Source organism: Canis lupus, chromosome 12 (genome assembly GCF_011100685.1).
Source record: "Canis lupus familiaris isolate Mischka breed German Shepherd chromosome 12, alternate assembly UU_Cfam_GSD_1.0, whole genome shotgun sequence".
Classification (NCBI taxonomy): domain Eukaryota; kingdom Metazoa; phylum Chordata; class Mammalia; order Carnivora; family Canidae; genus Canis; species Canis lupus.
Genome location: NC_049233.1, coordinates 14,627,166 through 14,650,173, shown reverse-complemented (window position 1 = coordinate 14,650,173; position 23,008 = coordinate 14,627,166). Strand labels below are relative to the sequence as shown.

The window sequence follows — 23,008 nt, the reverse complement described above, 5'->3', positions numbered from 1 at the left end:
TGCTTTGAGGCTGAAAAGAGCTACCTAATTTGTATGAGATTCCTCTCTATACCATAAGGAGTTGTGGCATATTTGGTATGTTCTGGTATACTCTGGTTTTCTCAGAATAGACAAAATAAGCTCCACCAGCTATCATGAGGCTACTCTGTTGCCATAGGAAAGCCCCAGAAGCCTCTGAAACAAGATAATCTTACTGCCAAGGTGAAGACTCTAGGTCTCCAAGAAGCCTGTCACAGTAGCCTCTACCTTAAAGAAAATCTTATGGTCACTTCCTTCCAATGCTGGTATATGTGGCTCAGACTCTCTCTCATTTTCAGGGCAGTATGGTATTCCACTGGCCAAATATACCATCACACTTTATTCATCCAATTTTCAGACTTGGACATTTCAACTTTTCATTTCCTTGCCATTCCAATCAAAGCTACAGTTAACATCCTTGTATATATCTCCTATGCACTGATCCAAAATTTCTTTACATTTTATACGTAGAACGGACATCATCCTTACTTTTACCAGACATTGCCACCCCTCTGGGAAAATACTCCCAAGTATTGTGATGGGTGAGGTGAAATGGGTCACCTATGTCAAGGGGTTTTAAAATGGAGCGAAAGGCTCATTAAGAAGATGGGACTTGGGCACATCCTTACCCAGTAGGACCATGAACTTTTGATCTGGGATCAACCATATATGATATTCCAAGAATGCAGGCTGCAACTTTCTATAGTAAGAGATTTTGCTTAGTAACAACCTTAGCAACCAGTCATATTCAGCCAAGATATTTTGCCACCAGCACCCATCAAAATTCTTCGTAAACAACGTGTACAAGCATTCCCTTTTGTCTTTAAAAATATTTGATTTTTATTCCCTGGGGTGAGGGGCACTATTTGATTTCCTGCCCACATCTGGGTTCCCCAAGCTGCAATCCTGAGACCCCAAAGAAATCCTTTTGTTTTTTATTGGCTCAGCCTCCTTTTTCAGCTGACAGTATTTTTCCTATATTATAGCAGGAGGGGAAATGGTGGGAAGTGCAGGGGCTGAAGCTAGATGCAGCTGAGGTTTTAAGCACTGTGGATCCAGGGGTAAATAATGCCCTTTGTGTCTGCTCTCTACTAATTGTTCTCCTGGTGTGAGAAGAGGTTTTTAAAATATAATCCCAGTGCCCTGACTATACCCTAACCCTAAGAGATTCTGATTTAATTGATTCAGGTCAAGTTCAGGCATTAGTATTTTTTAAAAGCTCCCCAGAACTCTCAAGAACCATTGGTAGCAAAGTGACAAAGAACAGCAATGATTAACTTATAATGAGTTCTTTACCAGTATTTCTTAGTGTGCTCAGGAAGACACTTGGACCAGAATCACCCACCCCGGAGTCTGCAGTTTCAATCACCACACACGATGATTCTTACATACACAGAAATTTGAGGACCCTGGTTATTAGGGTGACCACCCATGGCAACCAGTCTTGAGTGAACCACTGTTTTCCACTGTTCTGGTTCACCCAGGACTGAGGGCTTCCTGAGAACTTTTAGTGCTAAACACAGGAGATTCCCAGACAAATAAACAATGAAGATCACCCTAGTGGGTCCTCCGATTAGGATGAGGCTGACTTGAGTAAAAAGCTCTCCCTGCAGAGAATAAATGACTGTCCCATGTGTGACCTGAAAGTTAAATGATAGCACTCCCAAGAGCAAGCTCCCTGGGGTTCCTTCCTAATTGCCATCGAGGCAGTGGCCGTGGGTTCCACCCTCAGCCATTGCGAGAAGTAGTAGGTGCCTGAGTAAGAGGAGATGAGGAAAGAAGCAATATAAGAGTAAAGAGGTATTTGTGAAATGCTATTTCTTTGAAAGCCTAGTCCACATACAGGAATCCTGAGCCAATGTGTACTTCTTGTACAAAGAGCTGCGTCTGTGATATGACTAAATGTAGAGTGCATAAAATAAGTTGGTCTGCCCAAGTCAAGCCTTGTGAAATCATTTCCCACAGTAATTCAGGACACTCCAGAAGCAGGCCAGCACAGCCCCAGATGGAGTGACGGGAGCCAAAGTACTCAAAGCTGCCAGCTTGACTCTCCTGCACGGATACTGACAAGGACACATTTGAACACTTTGTACAGTTGTGTGAATGTCAGGAAGCGGAGCTACAGAGAATCACTAAGGTCTTGGTTGGAGGATGTGTAGGAGTCACTGGCCAATATACATTTTACAGGAGGAGAAACCAAGAGACCCAGACAGGGGAAAAATCACTTGCCAGTGATAGAGCCGGGGCTTCTAAAGGCAGTGCTCTTCCTACCTCATTGTGTATAAGGGAGCCCCAGACCAAGTCAGACTTCCTGACCATCAGATCCCAGCTGGCTTCAGGTCCACTCACCTGGAGCTGGTAATCCAGTAAATTCAAATCCTTTTATCCAAAATGGGAAAGAAAATGCATTTGTAGTTAATGTTCACAAAGCTTGATGCAAAGACGAGATAAGGGTGGGTCTCAGATACCCTCACTGGCTAATGGAGCTGAGTCCCAGGTCTGGTAGACATTGCCACGGTCACGTGGGACCCAGGGCCGAGGCAGGCAGAAGGAATGGATGGAGTAGCAGTGAGGTAGGCCTCAGAAGGGATGCTTACAGAGCGTTGCACAGAGGAGGGAGGAAGGAGGGTGAAATGGTCTTAAAGAGGCCGAGGAACAAAGGGAGTTCTTTTGAGAGCCGTGAATAACCTATCAGCAATGTTAAAAATGCAGGCCTTTTAGTTGTGCTGCTAACCTATGAGCCTGGCTTCCCCTTACCCGGTAAACGTGCTCTGAAGTGCTCTGCACTAAACACAGAGAGAGCAATTATTAATATCCCCATTTTACAGATCAGAATGCTAAGCTGTAGAGAGATGAACAAATTTGCCCCAGGTGGCACAGCTGGCAGGTGGCAGAGATTCAAGTGTCAAACCTGGCTCTTCAGACTCCGCCACATGGCAAGATCCCATGGCCTTTGACTTAGGATACTGGTGGCTTCAGTGGACGTGAGACCTAGTCTGCTATGACGCTGGCCAAACATTTATCCTAACCCTGATTGGACAGTTACCTCTCACACCACTCTGACTCTCAGAAAGCCAAACCCAGGTCTGGCAGGCGTGCAAATGAAGGTCTGTGCGCCATGTGTGTAGGAACGAATGCTGAGGGTCTTCTGCTTTTTAAGGGTGAAGGTCTTCTGCTACTGTGTCCCGTAGAACACCTGCAATTCGCGTGTATTCTCTGGGATAGCTTTCCCTCCATTCTTTGCCAGCAATTCAAGCCTGCTTCTCTTTATTTAGTTATCCATTTGTCCTTTTCCTGTGTCCTTGAAGCTTCCTTACCCACACAGATGGATGATTTGTAGCCAACAATTGAGTTGAAAATATCACAGAGGCTATATTAAAAGCCTGGGTCTCTGTGGCTGTTCCAGCCGCAACAGTGAAGAAGCACAGCCACACCCGTGTCCTTCCCATGCCCATCTCGCTCCCCTCCCCACACGGTGCCAAGGCAGAGACTTGCTTCTTCAGTCTCCTCTCATGGCACTTTGCACAAATGCCCATGCACTCCTCTCGTGGTAATTCTCTATTGTTCAACTCACTGTCTTCTCGACCTTTGGTACTCCCAGCACCTGGTAGCACCTTGCGGGTAGTAGATGCTCAATAAATATTGAATGAATGAATGCATGCATGCATGAATGAATGAATATAAGAGTCTTGAGCCTGCCTAGAGATAATTTCTTCACTGGGAAAATTATTGCTTGCTTATGGCTTTAGCCAGACTGAGTCAGGCAACACTAAATTAATGTTTTCTCCAAGTAGAGGACTTTGAGCATTTCCGTTTGGGAGGAAAAAAAAAGATTACGTGAAATTCATTTTTAATCCTTTGGCAGAATCATTTCAGTAAGGAATTATAACTCATTCCATGTTAAGGGGTGGCTGCCTCAGTTCCGGGAGTGCAGAAACCCAGTAAAATAAGAGCAGAGAAAGCAACTCAAAGGAAGGGGGTTTGCTTCGCAGGAGTGACTAATGCCGCTAAATCGGGATTGCTGAGTGACTGAGAAGATATGTGGGAATGGAAAAGTAATGAGCAAAGTTAGTCCGAAGAAAGAGCATCATGGGGCAGGGATCCAGAGCAAGACAGGGCTCAGGCTGAGTGAGGATCACCTCTGCAAAGCAGTTGGCTCACGGCTACGCTAACGTGTCCAGCCCTAAAGGGCAAGGATGTGCATTACTAAGACACTTTCATGGAGGCTCCAACAAGCAGGAGCAAAACAGGGCTCCCTTTCTTTAGGAAAGGAGCACTGATGACCCTCTTCCAGACAGGAGCAGCTGGTGCTCCCTGGAACTTCTGGAGAGGCTCTGAAATAAGCACAGAGAGCACAGTTACAGTGGAGCCATGATCAAACCCAAGCCTGTAGAATTCCTTGCAAATCCTTAACAGGTTGTTGTAACACCTCTGAGGACACAGGGACCACACCCCTAACCCTGCAGGAGCAAGTCTGCTTCTACTGATTGCAGTGAGAACAAGTTTATACCCAGGAAAATGGGAGAGGTACAATTTCAAACATTCTTCACTATGTCCCCATGACTGTATGCTCTGTTCTTGATCCAAAGTAAGTCAAATAGATAAAATTAGGGGGAAATTTTTTTTAAAGATTTATTTATTTATTTATTCACGATAGATACAGAGAGAGAGAGAGAGAGAGAGAGAGAGAGAGACAGGAGGAGCGAGAAGCAGGCTCCATGCTGGGAGCCCGACGCGGGACCCGATCCCGGGACTCCAGGATTACACGCCGGGCCAAAGGCAGGCGCTAAACCACTGAGCCACCCAGGGATCCCCAGGGGGAAAATTTCTAAACAGGAACAACGGTTAAAACATATATAGGGCTTACAGTGTGCCAGGCAGTGTTCTAGATACCTTACTATATTACCTTCTCGAGTGCTCACAGTGAATCTTTGAGACAAGAATTACTATTCTCCTCATATATGCAGCTGAGGCCTGTGAGGCACAGAGTGGTTAAGTAACTTGCCCAAGGATGCACAGCTGCTAAGTTAAAATAGGCTCCTCTACCACTGGCAAGAAGCAGAAAGAACTGATGGAGCCGGCACCCGGAGAGTGGAGAGTTTGGGCAGCCAGAGAGATCTCTGGAATCGCAAAATTAATTTCTGTAGAAGAAATTCAAGATTGATGTGAAAGGAAATTTTTAAAATGTTAAAATGCAAAGCAACCTACACACTGTGTTCCTCCACCTTTTATTCCTGTGCTTACTGGCACTGCCCTAAAACACAGGCACCGCGTCAGGCTTTACGACCCATTCGGTGCTTCTCTCAACCGCCTTGTGGGACCGCCGGGATCAGAGTCTGCCTTCTGCTCTTTAAAGGACAGTTACCAGCTCTATAAAACGGAGGCCTTCCACATTGACATTCTTCTCCTGGAGAATTTAAGGAAGCCAGTCATCTCCCCATCATCTAGACAAAACAAGATGGGCTTTGACCAAGTGGAGGATGAATCAAATATTTATTTTGGTTTATTTTATAGCTATTATCCCTGACTCCCAAAAGAGGATGGTGCTGTTCTTTTCAGATATAAAGCAAAATAGGAAGAACAAAAACCCAGCCCAGCAAGACAGCTTACCTATACCAATCAGCAAAAATGGAAACACAAAGATGTTACGATGTACTAAATGGGTGGTAAATCAGAGGTGGGGTGTGAAATGCCAGCCTTTATTCTGCTCTCTAGGATGGCTCTGGAAGGTCATGTTCATTGTCACTGAAAATGCCTGCAGGGAATGATATGAAAAGTCATTGTCGATCCCTTTTTTTTCCCTCCTGCTATTTTTAGCTCTTGTTAGGGAGATCAATTTTAATTTTAGTTAACTGCAGAGGAGGGCTTAAAATGGTGCCCAAGTTTCAAGTTGGGAACATCTGCTATATTTAGCCTTTTTTTTTCCCCAAATTCTTCTCCATCAAAACATGCCATAGTAGAGCAGTTTTGCTGGTTTGCTGCCTAGCGTACAGCAGTTCCTCCTCATGGAAAATATATTTCATTAATTCATGTAACTTACAAGGAAGAAACAGTTTCTATTCCAGGCTCATTGATTCAAAGGTAGAGAAAATTCCATTTTTTAAATATAGACGAACACCTATATTTTGGGTGCGTGTGGTATGACTATTATATAAGCTTCAGTTCTTGTTCAACAACTGATGTTTTCTGATCGCAAATATAAAAAGCAAATACAACAGTCAGGCTCCAGTGTTCCCGTTTGCGTGATCTCTTCCATCATTCCCCATCCGAAGCACGTAGATTTGTGATCCCAGACCACATGCTCAGAATTTTCCATCTCCTTTTGAAGAATTTTCTGTGGAGGGGTACCTGGGTTGGCTGTTTGGTTGGCTGGTTAAGAGTCTGACTCTTGATCTCAGCTCAACTCTTTGATCTCAGGGTTGTGAGTTCAAGCCCCAAGTGGGGCTCCACCCTGGTTGGGGAGCCTACTTAAAAACAAACAAAAACTGATGATTTAAGAATTTTCCTAGGGAAAAATAAATGTTTAATAAGCGGTTTTTCTCAGCATATACGCCACAATTATTTTTAATCACTGTTGAGTAGCGATATAAAATACTTCTTTCTTCTCTCATAGGTAAAATATGCACGTGATAGAATAATAGAAAAGACACATGACCATGCCCAGAGCTATGCCCTTAGCCAGGCCCCTACTATCGGGAGAGGTCAAATAGGATGGTCATTTCCAGAGAGGAAAACCTCACGCCTCTCTGACCAAGCAGGTCTCTCTCTCTGTCCTTATGTTGCTACTATTCTGGCCCCTTCTGGATGAGCACCACCTCACAGGCTTCAGAGAGCTCCTTTTTTCCATCTCCCTCCAGGGTTTCTCTAGTCTCCCTTGTCCACACGTTCCCTGTAGGGTTCCACTTCTTTGTCTCAGACATGAATTCAGGTTTCCAGGCAATCGGTTGTCCCCGTGAAGAACTTTAGGTCTTAAGTGACTGCGGAAGAAATAAAGATCCATGGCCCCCCTCATCCAGTCTTAGAGGGATACCCCCAAAAGGCAAACAAACTTTCTTTTACTGAAATAGAACACCTCTTATAACAAAACCATAGAAGCATTCTGTTTCCTTCTCCCTCTCTTCCATGCCCCCATCTCTCCCTCCCCTCCATTCTACCAAGGGCTCTTCTGTTTTCCTCTTTTGATGTGGGTCGGGACTGAGGATGGGAGGTAAGGAGGAAGAACCCTCATCATTTATATGGCTAATAGTTTCCTGACATGAGCTCATATTAGACCTGCTGAGGCAGAGAAGCCTGTGTGCCGCCACCTTCATGTTTTTCCTGCACCACACCAACCATAATTGTCAACGGCAGAGGCAATATGGTGGTCATGCTTTGGCCTCAGCATACCTCAGTTGGAGTCCTAGCTCCACTTGTTGGAGGTGACCTTCAGCAATTTACTTCACTTCTCTGCACCTCTTTTTTTTGAAAGGATGATTTCTAACATTTTGCAATGTCATGGTTAATATACTTGAGGTACCCAGCCCAGTGCCTGGCACATAGGAACTACCAAATCCATGGTGGGTGCTATGCTCATTCTGCTCTGAGCAGTATTGTTTAGCAGGACATCCTCTAAGAGATGTTTCCTGAGCCAGTATATGCATTAAGGTATGGAAAGCACTTGGAATAGTGTCTACCAGCCAGCAAGAACAATATGTCTGTCCTTTGTGGCACTGCTGGTCGCTATTTACGTGAGCTCATTCTCTGAACTTTACATGGGCTTGGGGTGGTCTCTGCCTTGCCTCATATGCTTTACCCCCCAAGCTTAGACAGCATTCTTTCACAGGAGCAGCTGTTCCAAGATGGACAAGGGACAGAGTTGCCATTCAGTGATTTGACCCCATCCTCAAGACCACCCACAGCACTGTTCAAAATGAAATATGATGAGCTCCTGGAAACACAAAGGCATTGGAGAGAAACAATTTGCAAAGGACATCTCTCTCTCTGGAATGTTTCTTCCTCCCTAGAATATTGGTTTTAATTGAGAATCCTCTTTCCACTTCTACTTAGGAAATCAGTTCTTTCTCCACTCCCAGATTGACCTTGTGAATAGACAGTTGTGATTTTACAAGTCTCCAGTAAGCCCTTCTGCCCTGGGTTACCTCCTCTTTTATTTTGTAGCTGTTGGTGAGGCTCTAAAATGAAGAAAGATATTTCTCTTACTGTACGATGATTACTAAAACTCGGGATGTGAGTTTGAGTCCAGAACCATCTTTTTTTGGCAGTGTGACCTGGATAAACTTTCTTAATCCCTCTGTGCCTCCTCAACAGTAAAATCATATTGTTGCGGGATTCACATGAGCTAACCCATATGAATCTATATGTCCAACGCAGGACTCAGTGAATGCTCAGTTTGTGTTACCTATTTTTTGTCACTTGATTTTTAAACCACATCTTAGTCTTTTATTAAAATGTAAGTGTGTCTGCATTAAGCTCTTAGCTCAATGTTTCTCAGTGTGAAAGCTGTGATATTTTGGAACTGACAGTCCTACACATTGCAGTCCATTTAGCATCTTTGAGCATCACCTACTAAATGCCAGTATCCACACGCAATGCAGTCCCTGTGAAAATCAAAAAATTAAAATTAAAAAAGAAGTCCCTATTGCATTCCCAGACACCACTGGGAACTCAGCACCCTTGTTTGAGAACATACTAATTACACTTTTGCTCTGTTTATCAGGTGGTTCTCAAATGCAGGAAAAACACAGAGGCAAGGAGTTCCTAGAAGAGGTCAGAGGTACCAGCGTGAAGTAGACAGAAGAGGGTTAGAGGGGGGAGCAGTCCACTGAATTGTCACCAGCTCCCCTCCCCCTTACAGATGCACACACACGCACACTCTTTCCTTACCTTTGAAACCATAGTGGAAGACGAGATTGCTGGTAGAAACCTAAAAATACTGTTAAATCATGCATTGGGGGGGAGTGGTACAGCTTTTGGAAACTTCCTGATGTTTTCCACTAGAACTCCTCCTCCTCTTGGGGAATACTTTTGGCCTGAAAGCAAACCAGCATTAGCTCTGCCAGGATTGAGAGAGGGTTAAAAGACATGGTGACTTCAGACACGAGCCAGTATCTGGGAGGAAGAAAGGAAGTGCAGATCACTGCACCCCTGCTTCCTGCAGGTGGCCCCCATCTCTGTCCTCTGAGAGCTACATCGGTGCCAGGCCCCTCGGTCTCTGTGGTTGACAATGACGTGATAGAGTGGGGCTTGGCAGCCTTGTTTGCCTTCCCTACCCTGCCACGTTTAAGTCCTAAACCTAGTACATGAAAGGAAAGGAAATCTAAGTGTGAGCACCTTTCAAGCACATTTCCAATTCTGTTGAACTCTCCCCTCAGACCCTATTTTCAATCCCACCAATAGGCAACATGCTCAGTAAAACGAACACATTGAAGTTCCATATTACTTGTTCCATAGATCAGATGGATGCTCCCTAATTCCTCTTGAAAGTAGCACATTCACAAGAAAAAAGGGGTCTGCAATGCCTTCTAACTATGAGAAGCCTGAAACTGTTCTATTTTTTTATTTTTATTTTTTTTTAATTTTTATTTATTTATGATAGTCACAGAGAGAGAGAGAGAGAGGCAGAGACTCAGGCAGAGGGAGAAGCAGGCTCCATGCACCGGGAGCCCGATGTGGGATTCGATCCCGGGTCTCCAGGATCGCGCCCTGGGCCAAAGGCAGGCGCCAAACCGCTGCACCACCCAGGGATCCCTGTTCTATTTTTTTAAACTGTTTTAATACTGTACTCTCCCTTCTTCATCTTACTCAAATATAGAGGGCTCTTAATTTAAATCAAAGTTTAGTGTGTGGCACGCAATCCAGCATGGTTCTGTGGTCAAGGGTCCTGTTGGAAATGTTCTTAGCACTTGCCTTCATAAGCCATCATCCACTCTTAAAATTCAGTGCAGATTAATAACGGATGCCTTTTTCCCTATTCGGTTTAGACCTCATTGAGGGTTAGATAGGAATAGGGTAGGAAATGAATAATGCCAAGCAGTGCTGAAGCCGAGGGTGTAGCTGAGTTGAGCTCTATCCAGGGCTTCCCAATGCTGAAATCTGGAGCCAGACAGAGCAGTTCAACTCCCCATGCCTGCTGCAAACGGCCCCATATGGGGTGGGCTCTCCTGCGCTGCTGGCCTTAGTACATGGACAAGAGTGGAGCAGGGCACTGGCCCTTTGCAGGCAGGGATGCCCAAAGATCAAAGTGGAGAGGGAGAGCTGAGCAGTTTCAGTTCTTTTCCCCAGTGCTGTTACTCTGCTTCCATAGGAGAAAGCAGCCCAAAAGAGAGAGAGGTCCCAAGTGGCATGTTAGTAGAGGGAGCTTCATCCACAAGGAAGGAAGGACAGAAGGTGTGGTATCTAGTCCAATGTAGCACTTGAGCAGAGAAAAGAGGATAGGGCACAAGCAATTAATTTCCACTCAGAGTGGCTCTGCTTACTCTGAACAAAAAGAACTTGTATGACCCATAACTTATCAGTTGCCACAAACTGTCCCAAAATGAAGGCCTTGGAACAACAGCAATCATTTATTTTGCTCACACATCTTCTATTTAGGCAGGGCTCAGGGGGACAGCTCATCTCTGCTCCATGTGCATTGCTGGGATAGCTTAGCCAGGGACCTGCAAGTCAACTTTTGAGGTGGCTTACTCACATGCCTGGAGCGTCGGTGTGAATGTTGGCTGAAAGCTCAGACAGGTGGTAGGTCAGGGACCCTGGTTCCTCTTCATGTGAGCCTCTTCATGGGCTGCCTGGACTCCCTTACAACATGGAGGCAAGGTTCTGGACACACGCATCCGGCCAGAGCAAGGTAGAAGTGTGGTGTTTTTGTGACCTAATTCAGAATCCACACTGGTTACTTCTGCCCCAGTGTATTAGTCGAGGCAGTGAGAAAGGCCTGTCCAGATCTGAGGGAAGGGAACACGGTAGGGACAGTCCTCCATGAGAGACTGGTTAGGTATTGAAGAGGAATGTTTAGCAAGAAATAGTATGACCTTCATTGTGAAACACAGCCAATCAGCTGAGACGCTAACTTTCTTACTGAGAATTCACCTTTAATATGAGAGATGATAAAGTTAAAGCCAGAAGGAAACATAGAAGACTTTTTTGCCAGAGTCCAAAGCCACCATAAGAGACGTAAGTCAAATCAATTTATAAGATACAGTCCTTTTCTTGTCATAACTGAATAAGTGTTATCTGTTGAGACGATTCATTGTCAAGGAGACCATGCCTAAAAATAACGACCAATCCGCCAGAACAAAAAAAGGCAAGATACAGGAGGAGTAAATAGTTCCTCTTTAGCAAGAGAACAAGTATTCACTAAGATATAAGTTGCCTTAAGGATGTATTAAAAGTAAAAATCAAACTCCACTCCCTTTCAGCAGTCTCTCTTGTCAAACGTGGGAGTCAAGCCGGGCGGTGCCAGAGAGTGATCGTGAGCATGTTCTCTGAGGTCAGACAGGCCTGAGTTTGAATCCTGGCTCTGCCATTTACATCCTCTGTGATCTCCATTTCCTCCTGCATAAAGTAGACAGGATGCCACCCATAGTACAGAGCTGTTGTCATCATTAAATATCCCATTTACGTACGTGAAGTGCTTAGAGCTGTGTCTGGCATTTAGTAAGGGCTCAGCAGTAGACACTTGATGCCATGTGTAAAGCAGATGGCAGCGTTTCCACGACACCTCCTGTGTCCTGGCGCTGCCGGTACCCTGAAAATGGAGTAAGTACTTGCCTTGACTTGGTTTTCAGCTTAGCTGAAAAGCTAGAACTTACACGAGTTAAACACGAGAAGAGAAATTCACGTGTGAGTACATACCGGACGTTGTACAAGTGTGTCATAAACGACCAAGGCTGGTGCCCTTCATAAATCAGTAACATATTTATTAAGCAATTTTCTGTACCTGAAGCTGCAGCCATCACCAAAACCACCATTTCAGCAGTGTGGGATATAAGACATCACCAGATGAAACAACTAAGGTATAATATGAAAGGTGATATAATTAGGCATTCTAAACAAGTTTTTCCAAAAAAGAAATATATCTCATTTAAACCAGCTTAAGCTTTTCTTTTTCATCGGAACACAAGTATGGAGCAGGTGAGGAGAGAGGAAAGAGATGAACTTACCAATAAGGGGCGGCTGTGGTGAAGACAGTAAGGGTCATTCCATCTTGAGGGTCAGAATTTACGACACTCCCCTGTTCATTGGAACTGGGGGCTTGGCAAGTCACCATTCACCCCTTTTGCTGTTTACAGCAGTGACCCCACTGAGTAGAAGCTTTTTGGTGATTATTCACCTGCTTAATTCTTTAACTGCTTTGTGGTGTGACTAGAGGGGTTCATCATATTGAAAACAGGAGATTATTTTGGGCAGCAGCAATGACCACGACGTCACCTTAAATAATCATGCCGTGCATCTCAGGAGGGCTTTCTGAACTCCCTGGTGAATATTTCTTTATCTTGTGGCATCCAGTGATGTGGTTGTCATATTCCCACTTTGCTGTTGAGGAAAACTGAGGCACAGAATGTGATGTATCCCCCTCAGGGTCACATCGCTAGTAAGTGAGGTAAGTGAGTGAGTGAGGGATGAGGTGACATCCCCAAATGGTGTTTTAGGAAACTTATTGTGGCAGGAAGATTAGTTCCTGTGGTGGAGAAATGAGCTGAGAGTCCTCGGGGTGGAAGTAGGTGAACTGTGAGAGGGAGCCTTACAAGCAGGGGCTAGTGAGGGAGCAAATGGAAAAATGTTCAGAGCAGTATTGAGTAATGCTCAGGAATGGATTAACCACTATGGATGAGTGGCAGAGAAGCTTCTGATGACCAGCTCTACAGATTGGCACCTAGAAAATGGAACCTCCCAGAGAACTGTGATAGCTGGAAAGGAAACATAGATTGATGGGGAACATAAATAATTCTACTTTGGATATGCGAGTTTGGAGAAGGGTAGGAGATCTTCGGAGAGATTGCCATACAAGGCCGGATGCTGGCTGAGGACATAGCATCTCAGACAGACAGAAATGGAGAGCTCCTGATGTTACAGAGAGAGAATCTTCAGGAAGGAATGGCAGCAACGCAGGCATAAAGCAAACCCTAGCCTCGTGCCTGCTCAACTCTGTGGTCTTGCAGGCCTCTGGGACGGGGGTTCCATCTCCTTGTCAGGGTTCACATAAGGACCACCCAAGGAAGCACTCAAGTCATAGAAGGGTGTCCCTTTCCTTCTCTCCCAAGAGTTTTCTTATTAAGAATCTGAACAGTCTCAGCTCTGCCGTAATATGTGCAAATGTAGCTTTGGAACGTCTCCCGCCCTTAACACATCTCATGATGCTGATTTTTAGAAACCGTGCATAATCACACTGATTATTTTAGAGAGAATTCAAGAAGAGGCCAACTCCTAGCCCATAGCCAAAGGTGGCAGCCTTTGGTGGAGAACTGCCAGGGGTACCTGGTTGTCTCTCTGAATGTTCCAGAACCACGTCACCTCGTCCACCAGCCCCTGCTCAGAACAAGGGTGTGACCTTCTCCCACCTGAGACCAGGAAGCAGCCCGTAGACCCCTCCACTTCCCCCAGACTTGCAGGAATCGGGACCTTGTCACCAAACTGTCTCCATCCATTCGGGAAAAGAGGCTACAGGACATGGCATTCCATTTTGAACAGTGGCCACACCTGCGTCACTTCCAAAGGCCTGAATGACAATTTAACTTCTGGCCATGTGCTAGAGGATTTTGTATTTGCTTGGCTGGGAATTCATTTCACAGGGGTAGGTGGAAAATCCTGCTCAGCATGCTCTCTGGGGGCTTTTGGCCCTCCTTTCTGCTCACAGGTGAAAGGACAGTTTGAATACAGATTTGAGGACTGGGAGTATGAACGGGTGACCCAACACTAGTCCTTTCAAAGAAATGCTACACCAGCCATGCCTAGTGTAGTGTGGCAGGACTGGCCCACCCTGAGCTCCTTGTCCCCTGCCAAGCCCAGTTGGTCACCATGCAGGGTGACAGCATTGACGTCAGGCCTCGTGGTAGAGGAATTAGCTGAAGCCGGAAGGGAAAGAGAGGAAAAAACAAAAAAATTCAATCCAGCAACACTAAAGCAATTTCTTTTTATTTTGTGGGCTCTTAGCAGCTGTTAAGCTTCACTGGATTTTGATAGTAAGAAAGTTTCCAAAAATAGAACAGTGAAATGTCAGAGTTAATGGGATCACAGCAATAAAATATCTCTACTACCGAGCCATCTGACTGTTAGCTCAACGTGCGTGATGTGAAAGTTGCCCCACACAGAACATTGCCCTGGGCTTTCCTGTCCCGTCCTCAGTGGACCCCCAGCACCCCTGGCCTGAAAGGGAAGCGCTCAGGTTTGAATCCGTAAACACAGTGCAACTATAGGTATCTCTAAGGGAATGTTCTTTATCCAAGCCAGGACAAACAAATGGCTTAATTAAAGGGCTAGCTTCATTATGTATATTTAACACTATGTAAACCTAGACATAAATAAATATTTATATATTTATATAAACATATATAAAGCTAGTAACTAGCTTCTTGCCAACAATAAGGAAAGAGGCAGGATGTCTGGTCAGCCCCCTGGCTGGGGTCCCTGCTGCCACCCCTTCACCTCCTGGGCCCCACAGGTCTCCACACTCGCTGGGTGATGGATGGCAAGTTGTCTCCCGTCATCCTGAGACTGCCACCACCTCACCCTGCGTCACAACTAGCAGGACACAGCTCAGGACTCTGGCAGGCATTAGTGTTTCTTGAAGAAATGCTTCTCCCAACTGGGAGAACTTCGAAGAAATCCTGTGCGCAGAAAGAAGAATGACCTCATCCTAGGTGTACTCTTTCCTTTCCCTGTCTCCCGTTGGAGAGCATTCCCAAAGGAATGTCCCCTCCCCCAATGCAAAGCATTCCCAAAGGAAAGAGGAATTTCCTTTGGAAACCCTGGAATTTGTCACTGTTTGCTGTGGAACTTCAAGGGGCTCATTTTTCTCCCAAAAGCAAAGATGAGAAGAAGACCACAGAGGAATCGTGCTGCTGGCTGGGGGCAGGGGGTGGCTGCAGCGCTGATGCGGAGTCCTTGCTGCTTTTCCTTTATGCATCCTCAGCATCCCTATCTTCTGTCCTCTACCCGCACCCTTATCACTTACCATGAAATGCAGAACAGTGGGAAGGAGGAGGCGCGTTAGGTGCATGCCAGCACCCCAGCAGGATCACAGCCTCCTGCCTGCCACACAACCCCGCGTAATACTGGCCGCCCAGAAACACAAGGTAACAAGGGGAGGGCGTGCTGGGTACCAAAGGAGATGTCGCTAAGTCAGAATTTGCAGGGTTGCATCCTCATACCAATAAACTCTTTTTTTTTTTTTATTTACTTACTTATTTATATCGGGGGTGGGGCAGAGGGAGAGAGAGAGATGATTTCAAGCAGGCTCCCTGCCCAGCATGGAGCCTGAGGCAGGGCTCAATCTCACCACCCTGAGTGAGATCATGACCTGACCTGAAATCACAATTGGACATTCAACTGAGTGAGCCTGTCAGGTGCACCCCCAGTAAATTCTGTTCTTAACAAGCACTACCAATAAGGTGTCAGGGGTTTGGGAAGCGCTGCTTAAAGATGCCACCAACCAGGTCTGCCCATCGGTGGCCCAGAGCAGAGCCTTTGATGCAAGAGCTGGTTTCATGTCGATTCCTTTTCTTAGCAGCATCTGAAGTGGTCCTTTTACCTCGAGATTTTGATAAAAATGGCAAAATACTTTAAAGGATAATGCTAAGCTGTAAATAGCATTGATAGGTGCACCACAGCCCTAAGTATTGGCCTTAGAATGACTTTGGGGTGGATTGCCATGTCTTAGGTTCCTGCTATCAGTTCCTGCTCCCCAGCAGGGAAACAAAGCGTAGCATGGATGACGCAGGCAGGTGTCTCTTTCCTGGTTCTGCTCCATGTCCCCTGACTTTGTCACTGTCCTCTCCTGAATCCAAAGTGGTCCATTTATGCCAAAGATTTCATACTTGCTGACACAATTCTCTCTACCTACAGTTTCAGCAAATCTAGACTTCAAATTACAGAGTCTTTATGAGCCATATTTCTCTGGCTAATTCTGTCCCTCTTGGATCCTGCCAATATCCAGGGAAATATTGGAGCTGAAACACTCCATTTTTATGAAATATCCCTTGCCCTCACCCAGGAAAGCCTTTGTTCTACACACCAGGATCAGAGGCGGTCCAACCTGTGTTGGACCTCTCTTTCTGGCTCTTAACAGAAAGAGAATACACTTAGCAGCACTTTGCTATATTAGTTGGGTAGGGCTGCCACAAAGCAAAGTACAAAGTAGAGCATTAAAAAACAATATCTTCAAAAAAAAATGTAGGGGCTCCTGGGTGGCTCAGTTGGTTCAGCATCTGACTTTGGCTCAGGTCCTGATCTCAGGGTCTTGGGATCAAGTCCCCTATCTGGCTCCGCACTCAGCATGAAGCCTGCTTCTCTCCCTCCCTCTACCCCCCCAGCCCATGCGCTCACACTCCCTCTTTCTCTCTCTCTTTCTCTCATAAATAAATAAATATAAATAAATAAATAAATAAATAAATAAATAAATAAATAAATAAATAAATCTTTTAAAAAAACAAATTTATTGACTCAAGTTCTGCAGTTATAAGTTCAAGACCAAGGTGTCAGCAGGGCCTCGCTCCCCCTGAAGGCACTAGGGAAGGATCTGTTCCAGGCCCCCCCTCCCAGTTTCTGGTAGCTCCTGGTCTTGTGGCAGCAAAACGCCAGTGTTCATACTACAGCATTCTCCCCACATGAGTGCCTTCATCCTAATTCCCCTTTTTATAAGGACACCAGTCATTCTGGATTAGGGTCCCTATTTCCAAATAAGATCACTTTCACAGGTGGTGGAGGTTAGGACTTCCACATCTTTGGAAGAGGGGGCATAATTCAACCCATAACAATAGCTGACTCTGAACACAGCCATCCTTCCCAGCATCACTTAGAAGAGCTTGTCATGATTTTAGCAGTGCTCTCACTCCACACTATCAGCACCTAGAATTTAAACCTATATCTTGTAAGCATTTGCTACTTTCACCAGGGATGCTCCCCCCAGCACCAGAAATGACAGTACCAGCTCCCTTGCCTGTCCAGGAGGGGCACTTTCCACTACTACACTTTCCACTTTCCACTACTACACTTCCACTACTACAGACTGGGGGAAGGGGAGTAGAAAGAAGAGGCAAGCCTACTGGATTGGGTACTGTCCACCTTTCGTTCTGGAAGGCAGGCAGGTTTTAGTGGAACTCTCAAACGAGGTGAGCCTATGCCACGTAAAAGTTGCTGCGTTGGTAGTGTCAAGGCAAAACTGAACAAACCTTTTTAAAATTTTAAAGGGAAAGGAAAAGAGTTTTATTTGAGCCCAAGTTAGGACAGCTGCCCAGGATACACAATCTTTACAAAGCAGAGAGTGCTCCGGGGAAGGAACATTTGGAGTAGGGTTATATGTGGTTTTTGCATAAAGAGTTACGAATCATCACAACAAAGGGCAACAGACTTTATCTTATGTTTTTAGTATGTGCAAGGCTGTCTGACTTTAATCTTATGGGAAGCAGGGAGGGGTTTTTTTTTTTGCTGTTGTTTCTCTTATGTTTATATTTGGAATGCTTCTTTTTGGTTTTGTTTGTTTTCTTTCCTCTTCATGCTAATTTTTTAAATTTTTATTTAAATTTAGTTTCCCAACATATAACACCCAGTGCTCATCTCATCGTGTGCCCTCCTTAATGAAGCCGACTTACAATGTGTGCTGGGACAGAAATACAGCCCATACTTTGACATTTTGCCTAGTCATTTTGACCTTGGTAAATGTTCATGTATAGCCTCCTTGGGAGGCCAGGAGCAGAGCCTCCCCACAAACATTAAAGTTGAAAATGTCCTTTATCAGTAGGTATGAGGATGTGGCTGTTGTAACTGGTAAAAGATTGTGCTGGGTCTTCTGTCCTGGTCTAAGAGGACTTGATCTAGTGAGACCTGGAAAGCCGCTGACCAGGAGGATGTCTGGGAGACATTACTTTGAGATTTTCCCCATTCATGAAGGATGGAGAGCAAAGGGCGGGATGTCAGGAGAAGATTAAGATGAGTATGTGAACAGTTAAGCTGAGAAGTTAAAAGCATGCAGATGGGATGCGTGGGTGGCTCAGCGGTTCAGGGAGTGATCCCATACTCCAGGATCGAGTCTCACATCAGGCTTCCTTCGAGGAGCCTGCTTCTCCCTCTATGTCTCTGCCTCTCTCTGCGTCTCTCATGAATAAATAAAATCTTTAAAAAATAAAATAAATAAAATAAATAAAATAAAATAAAATAAAATAAAATAAAATAAAATTATAAAAGCATGCAGATGGAGGATGCCCCCTCCTTCTGCCCGACCACCTGGAGGTCTTCTACTTGTCTTTAGACCTAAGTCAATTGTCACCTCCCCTGGGAAGCCTTTCAGGATGACTTTCTCCTTACAGTTTGGTACCATAGTCCTTGACATACATTGTCACCCTGGTGCTTCCCATGGTATGTTGCGATACTTCCTGTTTCTGCACGTGGCCACTGGACTGTGCTCTTGTAATACCTCCTGAAGCGAAACAAAGACAGGAAGCCAGTCGCCTAACAGCCATTTGGCTGTAAGATGAGCCAATCAAGGATAGATTCTTAGAACTTGAGGGCACCTTGACAGTCCTCTATCTAACCCTGTCCCCCCAGGAACCACCACAAATCCCAGACAAGTGATGATCTCGCTTTATTCCATCCTGTGACAGCTCTTGCGATAAAAGTGTGCTTTAGAGACTGCGCTATCAAGAAGGTGAAAAAATAAAGCGATTGGCTCAAGGTCACTCAGCAATTAGCAACGATGATGGGAAACAGAAGAGAAACCGAGAACTAGCTGCCAGACCCACTCGGTCATCACCACGATTCGGTGGGCTGTAGTTATGACCACACTGAAGTTTACAGTTGAGGATGCTGAGGCTATGAGAGGGTGAGTGCCCGAGCAGGGTTGTATGATCGATAGGTGGTAGAGCAGGGACACAGTAACAGAGCAATCTCCTTCCATTTTGTGATGCCCCATGCCATTCCTGGATAAGATACAGGTTTCCCAAGACACTGTAAAATGGCCTTACTTCCAGCAGAAACATTGCCAAAGAATCTGCTTTGAGCTCCCTTCCCCTTTATCACCCCCATTTTTCTTGCCTTTCAGGAGAGAAGTATGAGCTCCATGCAGGGACTGAGTCCACCCCAAGTGTCGTCGTGCACGTGTGTGACAGTGACATAGAGGAAGAGGAGGATCCAAAGACTTCCCCAAAGCCAAAAATCATCCAAACCCGGCGTCCTGGCCTGCCACCCTCCGTGTCCAACTGAGCTCACCGCTCCGCCTCAACAATAATATCTGTCTCCTCTTTATCATGCTTTTTTTCCCTCTGTTGTTTGTTTGTCGAAAAAAAAAATAATTGCCTTTCAATCCCTGGGTGTTTGGTTGTTTGAGACTCCTTCCTTGTAATCAAGCCTCTCGGACAAAAGGGCTAGGAAAAGGTGATATGTTTCCTGATCATATCATACCCATCGAGTGTAATCCATTATTTAGAAGGTTCTAGGAAAAAAAGGTAGTATTTTCTTATTAAAGAATCAGCACAGCCTGTATCTTTATTCTCTCATGCTGATCCAAGCCAGAGACACCAGTAACAAATAGCACCCGTGTTGTTTGTGATCTGTTTCAGTCCCAGTCCTGACGTGTGTGCGTTGTTTCTTCCTGGCCACGTAAGTAGGACCATAAGTAAACTTGACTTTGACTGCATGAGATATCCCTATCTGGTCTCACTCAGTCCTCTGCATCCCGACATTCCCAGGACATGCATGATCACCAGCATTTATTTTCATGATTCGAGGATATACTATAATTCACAGATTGTCAGCATCCAGCCATGTCCTATCTAGACTAGAAAAATTATCAGCACCATCCAGCTCAACACGTCTGGGTATATCCACCATTTTGAGTCAGTACTTCATAGCTCTGTTAAAATTCCTGGAGGTGACACTGAGCTTGGCCCCAAAGATATTCCTCAGTAGATTTTGAACACCACTTCCATATAGTACTTTCCCAGCCTCACTGGGGAGGCTTGTCCAGGGTGATATAGACCGATTTCAGACAAACCTATTTATTACAAAAGTTTCATGGTGTCTGAATGATTGTTTTTTTCTCTTTGTATATTTGTACAAATGTTTCAGCTGTGCTTTTAAAATCTGGATGTTTTTTATTTAGTGATTGTTCAGCCATTAGCTGCTTAAAAACATAATATGTGCATTGCTTATGAATGCATTCATATACTAATGCAGATAATCTGATAATATTACACTCTATTATGGATAATGCTGAATTTTGAAAGGGCACAAACTTCTCATGCCAATATATAAATGATTAGCCAACATCTTTGCTATCAAGAATACTTGTTTTTAAATAAAGTGAAGATGCAAATGTCCATCATAGACAACTTGGATGAAGCTAAATCTCCAGAACATAGCGGCCACTGAGGATTTGAAAAAGGAAAGGATGGTAGATAAACAAACATATACCAATCCTACTCATGCAATGGCCATGTTGCTCAAAAATATTTGTTTTCGTCACATGTGATATTTCTATTTCTGTAGCCCGAAGTGCATTACAGAAAATACACCTATAAGACCATTACCTTCTGCTATATGTGCAAGGCCTCATCTACTCCTGTACATTAATGAATTACTTTAAATGCAAATGCCAGTTACAAGGGAGTGGGGAAATACTTTCATTACCCAAGCCTCAGAAAAACACACGAGAACAATAACACAGCCAACTTATGGAAGGATTGTTGTGGTTTTTGACTAAGGTGTATGCTAGTTTCATGAGAAACTTAAAACAGACTGATCACTCAGAAATTAAAGTCCGTTCTACTGTGAATATAGCAATATAGTACTGGACACAGTACAGGTGAAACTGAGGACAGCATTGCTTGTAAAACCCTGAGTTTCCATAAGAAAAATGAAGGCTCCTTTTAAAAATAAAATCTGAGGAGTGTATAATAAGCAAATGCTTTGACTTTCCTTTGCTGTGGAAGTTTTTGGTTTTTCAGTCACAAATGAAAGCTAGTCTAGTGGAGAAATGCTTCCCTCTAGTGGAAGAAATATTTTCTGGGCTCTTGAGACTAAGAAAGAACAGCAGCCATCAGCCATTTTGTGCTGAGTCTCTTCTCAGCCTTCTGAGGGTCATTTGACTTTTCAAGCTACTCAGAATTTTCAGAATGCAGATTCTAAAGACAGCTGGATGAGAAACAAATATTTGGAAATCATTTTTTAAGTGTTTTGAAGCAGATACCATCAGTCATTTCCAGCCAAGTTAAGCAAAAGTTAAAATGACCATGCTGTCATCACAAAATAAAACCACAGTGGAGTGTATGACCTAAGTGGTTAGTCTTGGTGAAATTTATTGTGAAGTTGCCATGTGACTCTGTCTCAGATCAAGTAATTCTTTCATTAGGTTGGGTCTGGGGAGGGGGGAAAGAGGAACTTTTCCGAGGAGAGCGGACAGACATGGGAAAGACTCCTCGAAGGGTGTCAGCGGAGCCTCCTGCACTGCGAAAAGAAGTCAGAATTGCCTCAGCATTTCCATGACGCACATTATGCAAACCTCTTTAGCACGATTTTCAGTTTGAAAGTTGAAATATGGAGGGGAAAGGGGAGGTTTCCACCAATTGAATCATTTGTGCACGTGTATAGCTCAAAGAGCTTAGGCTTCAAATATACCTGGTGAATGACTCTTTGTCCACGTAGCATAATTTGTGTGTTGTCTGTCTGAGCTGACTATTCTTGAGTGGTAATTGTGGAAGAGTGCAATTCAGCTGATAGTCGTTACAAAAAGTCACCAACACATGAGATTGACTTAGCTGAGCTCTTATGAAAGGAGCCAAGGGGTAAGCTGGTTGGCAGCCATCTCACAAAGGAACAGGAATTTGAACAAGGCCTGAAGGGATGGGTTGGGCTCTGATAAGGGGAACTTTCATTTTCATGCTTCAACCATCTTGGTCTGAGAGGCCCATTCAGATGTACAAAGGACCTTATTTATTTATTTATTTATTTATTTATTTATTTATTTATTTAGATTTTATTTATTCATAAGAGACACACAGAGAGAGGCAGAGACACAGGCAGAGGGAGAAGCCTCCCTGTGGAGACCCCAGTGCGGGACTCAGTCCCAGGACCCCGGGATCACTACCTGAGCAGACACACAACCACTGAGCCACCCAGGTGCCCCAAGGACCCCTGTTTTTTTAAAAGATTTTATTTATTTATTTATGAAAAATAGAGAAAGAGGCAGAGATACAGGCAGAGGGAGAAGCAGGATCCATGCAGGGAGCCCGACGTGGGACTCGATACTGGGTCTCCAGGATCACACCCTGGGCTGAAGGCGGCGCTAAACTGCTGAGCCACCCGGGCTGCCCCCCAAGGACCCTCTTTAAACATTGCTCCCACACTTTTCTTTAGTTTAAAACACCATAAGAGACCCAAAATAAGAAAAATTTTGTTATGGAGAATGCAAAAAAAAAAACTATCATAATGGGTACATTGTATTTCATTAACAGCATCTGTTTATCAAATTATACCATTAAGAGAGTGAAAAGGAAAGTCTCAAAATGAGAGAGGATCTTTGCAATATAGTTGTCAAATAACTCCTATCCAAAACATGACAAACTCCTACAAGTCAATAAGAAAGAGACAGACAATCCATCCTTTAAAAATGGTCGAAATGCTTAAATTGGGACTCCACTTACACAGGCAATTCACATATACACACACGTACCTGAAATACCCATTTGACCCACAGGCATTCAAAAAAGTATTCATCATTTTACATCAGAGAAATACAAATCAAAATCTCAAAGAGGTATACCACACACCTATCAGAATGGCCAAA

At 44.5% G+C, this 23,008-nt stretch overlaps 1 protein-coding gene across 3 annotated transcripts in view; it reads left to right on the top strand.

The window, feature by feature from the left end:
- Positions 1–21,852, top strand: part of RCAN2 (regulator of calcineurin 2) — a 260,250-nt gene extending 238,398 nt beyond the window's left edge. For all 3 annotated transcript variants that reach the window (XM_038554239.1, XM_038554240.1, XM_038554241.1), the window contains one exon: positions 19,268–21,852. In XM_038554239.1, the coding sequence (XP_038410167.1) occupies positions 19,268–19,428 (161 nt within the window). In that variant the 3' untranslated portion in view covers positions 19,429–21,852. The remainder of the gene's footprint in view (positions 1–19,267) is intronic.
- Positions 21,853–23,008: the final 1,156 nt, after the last annotated feature.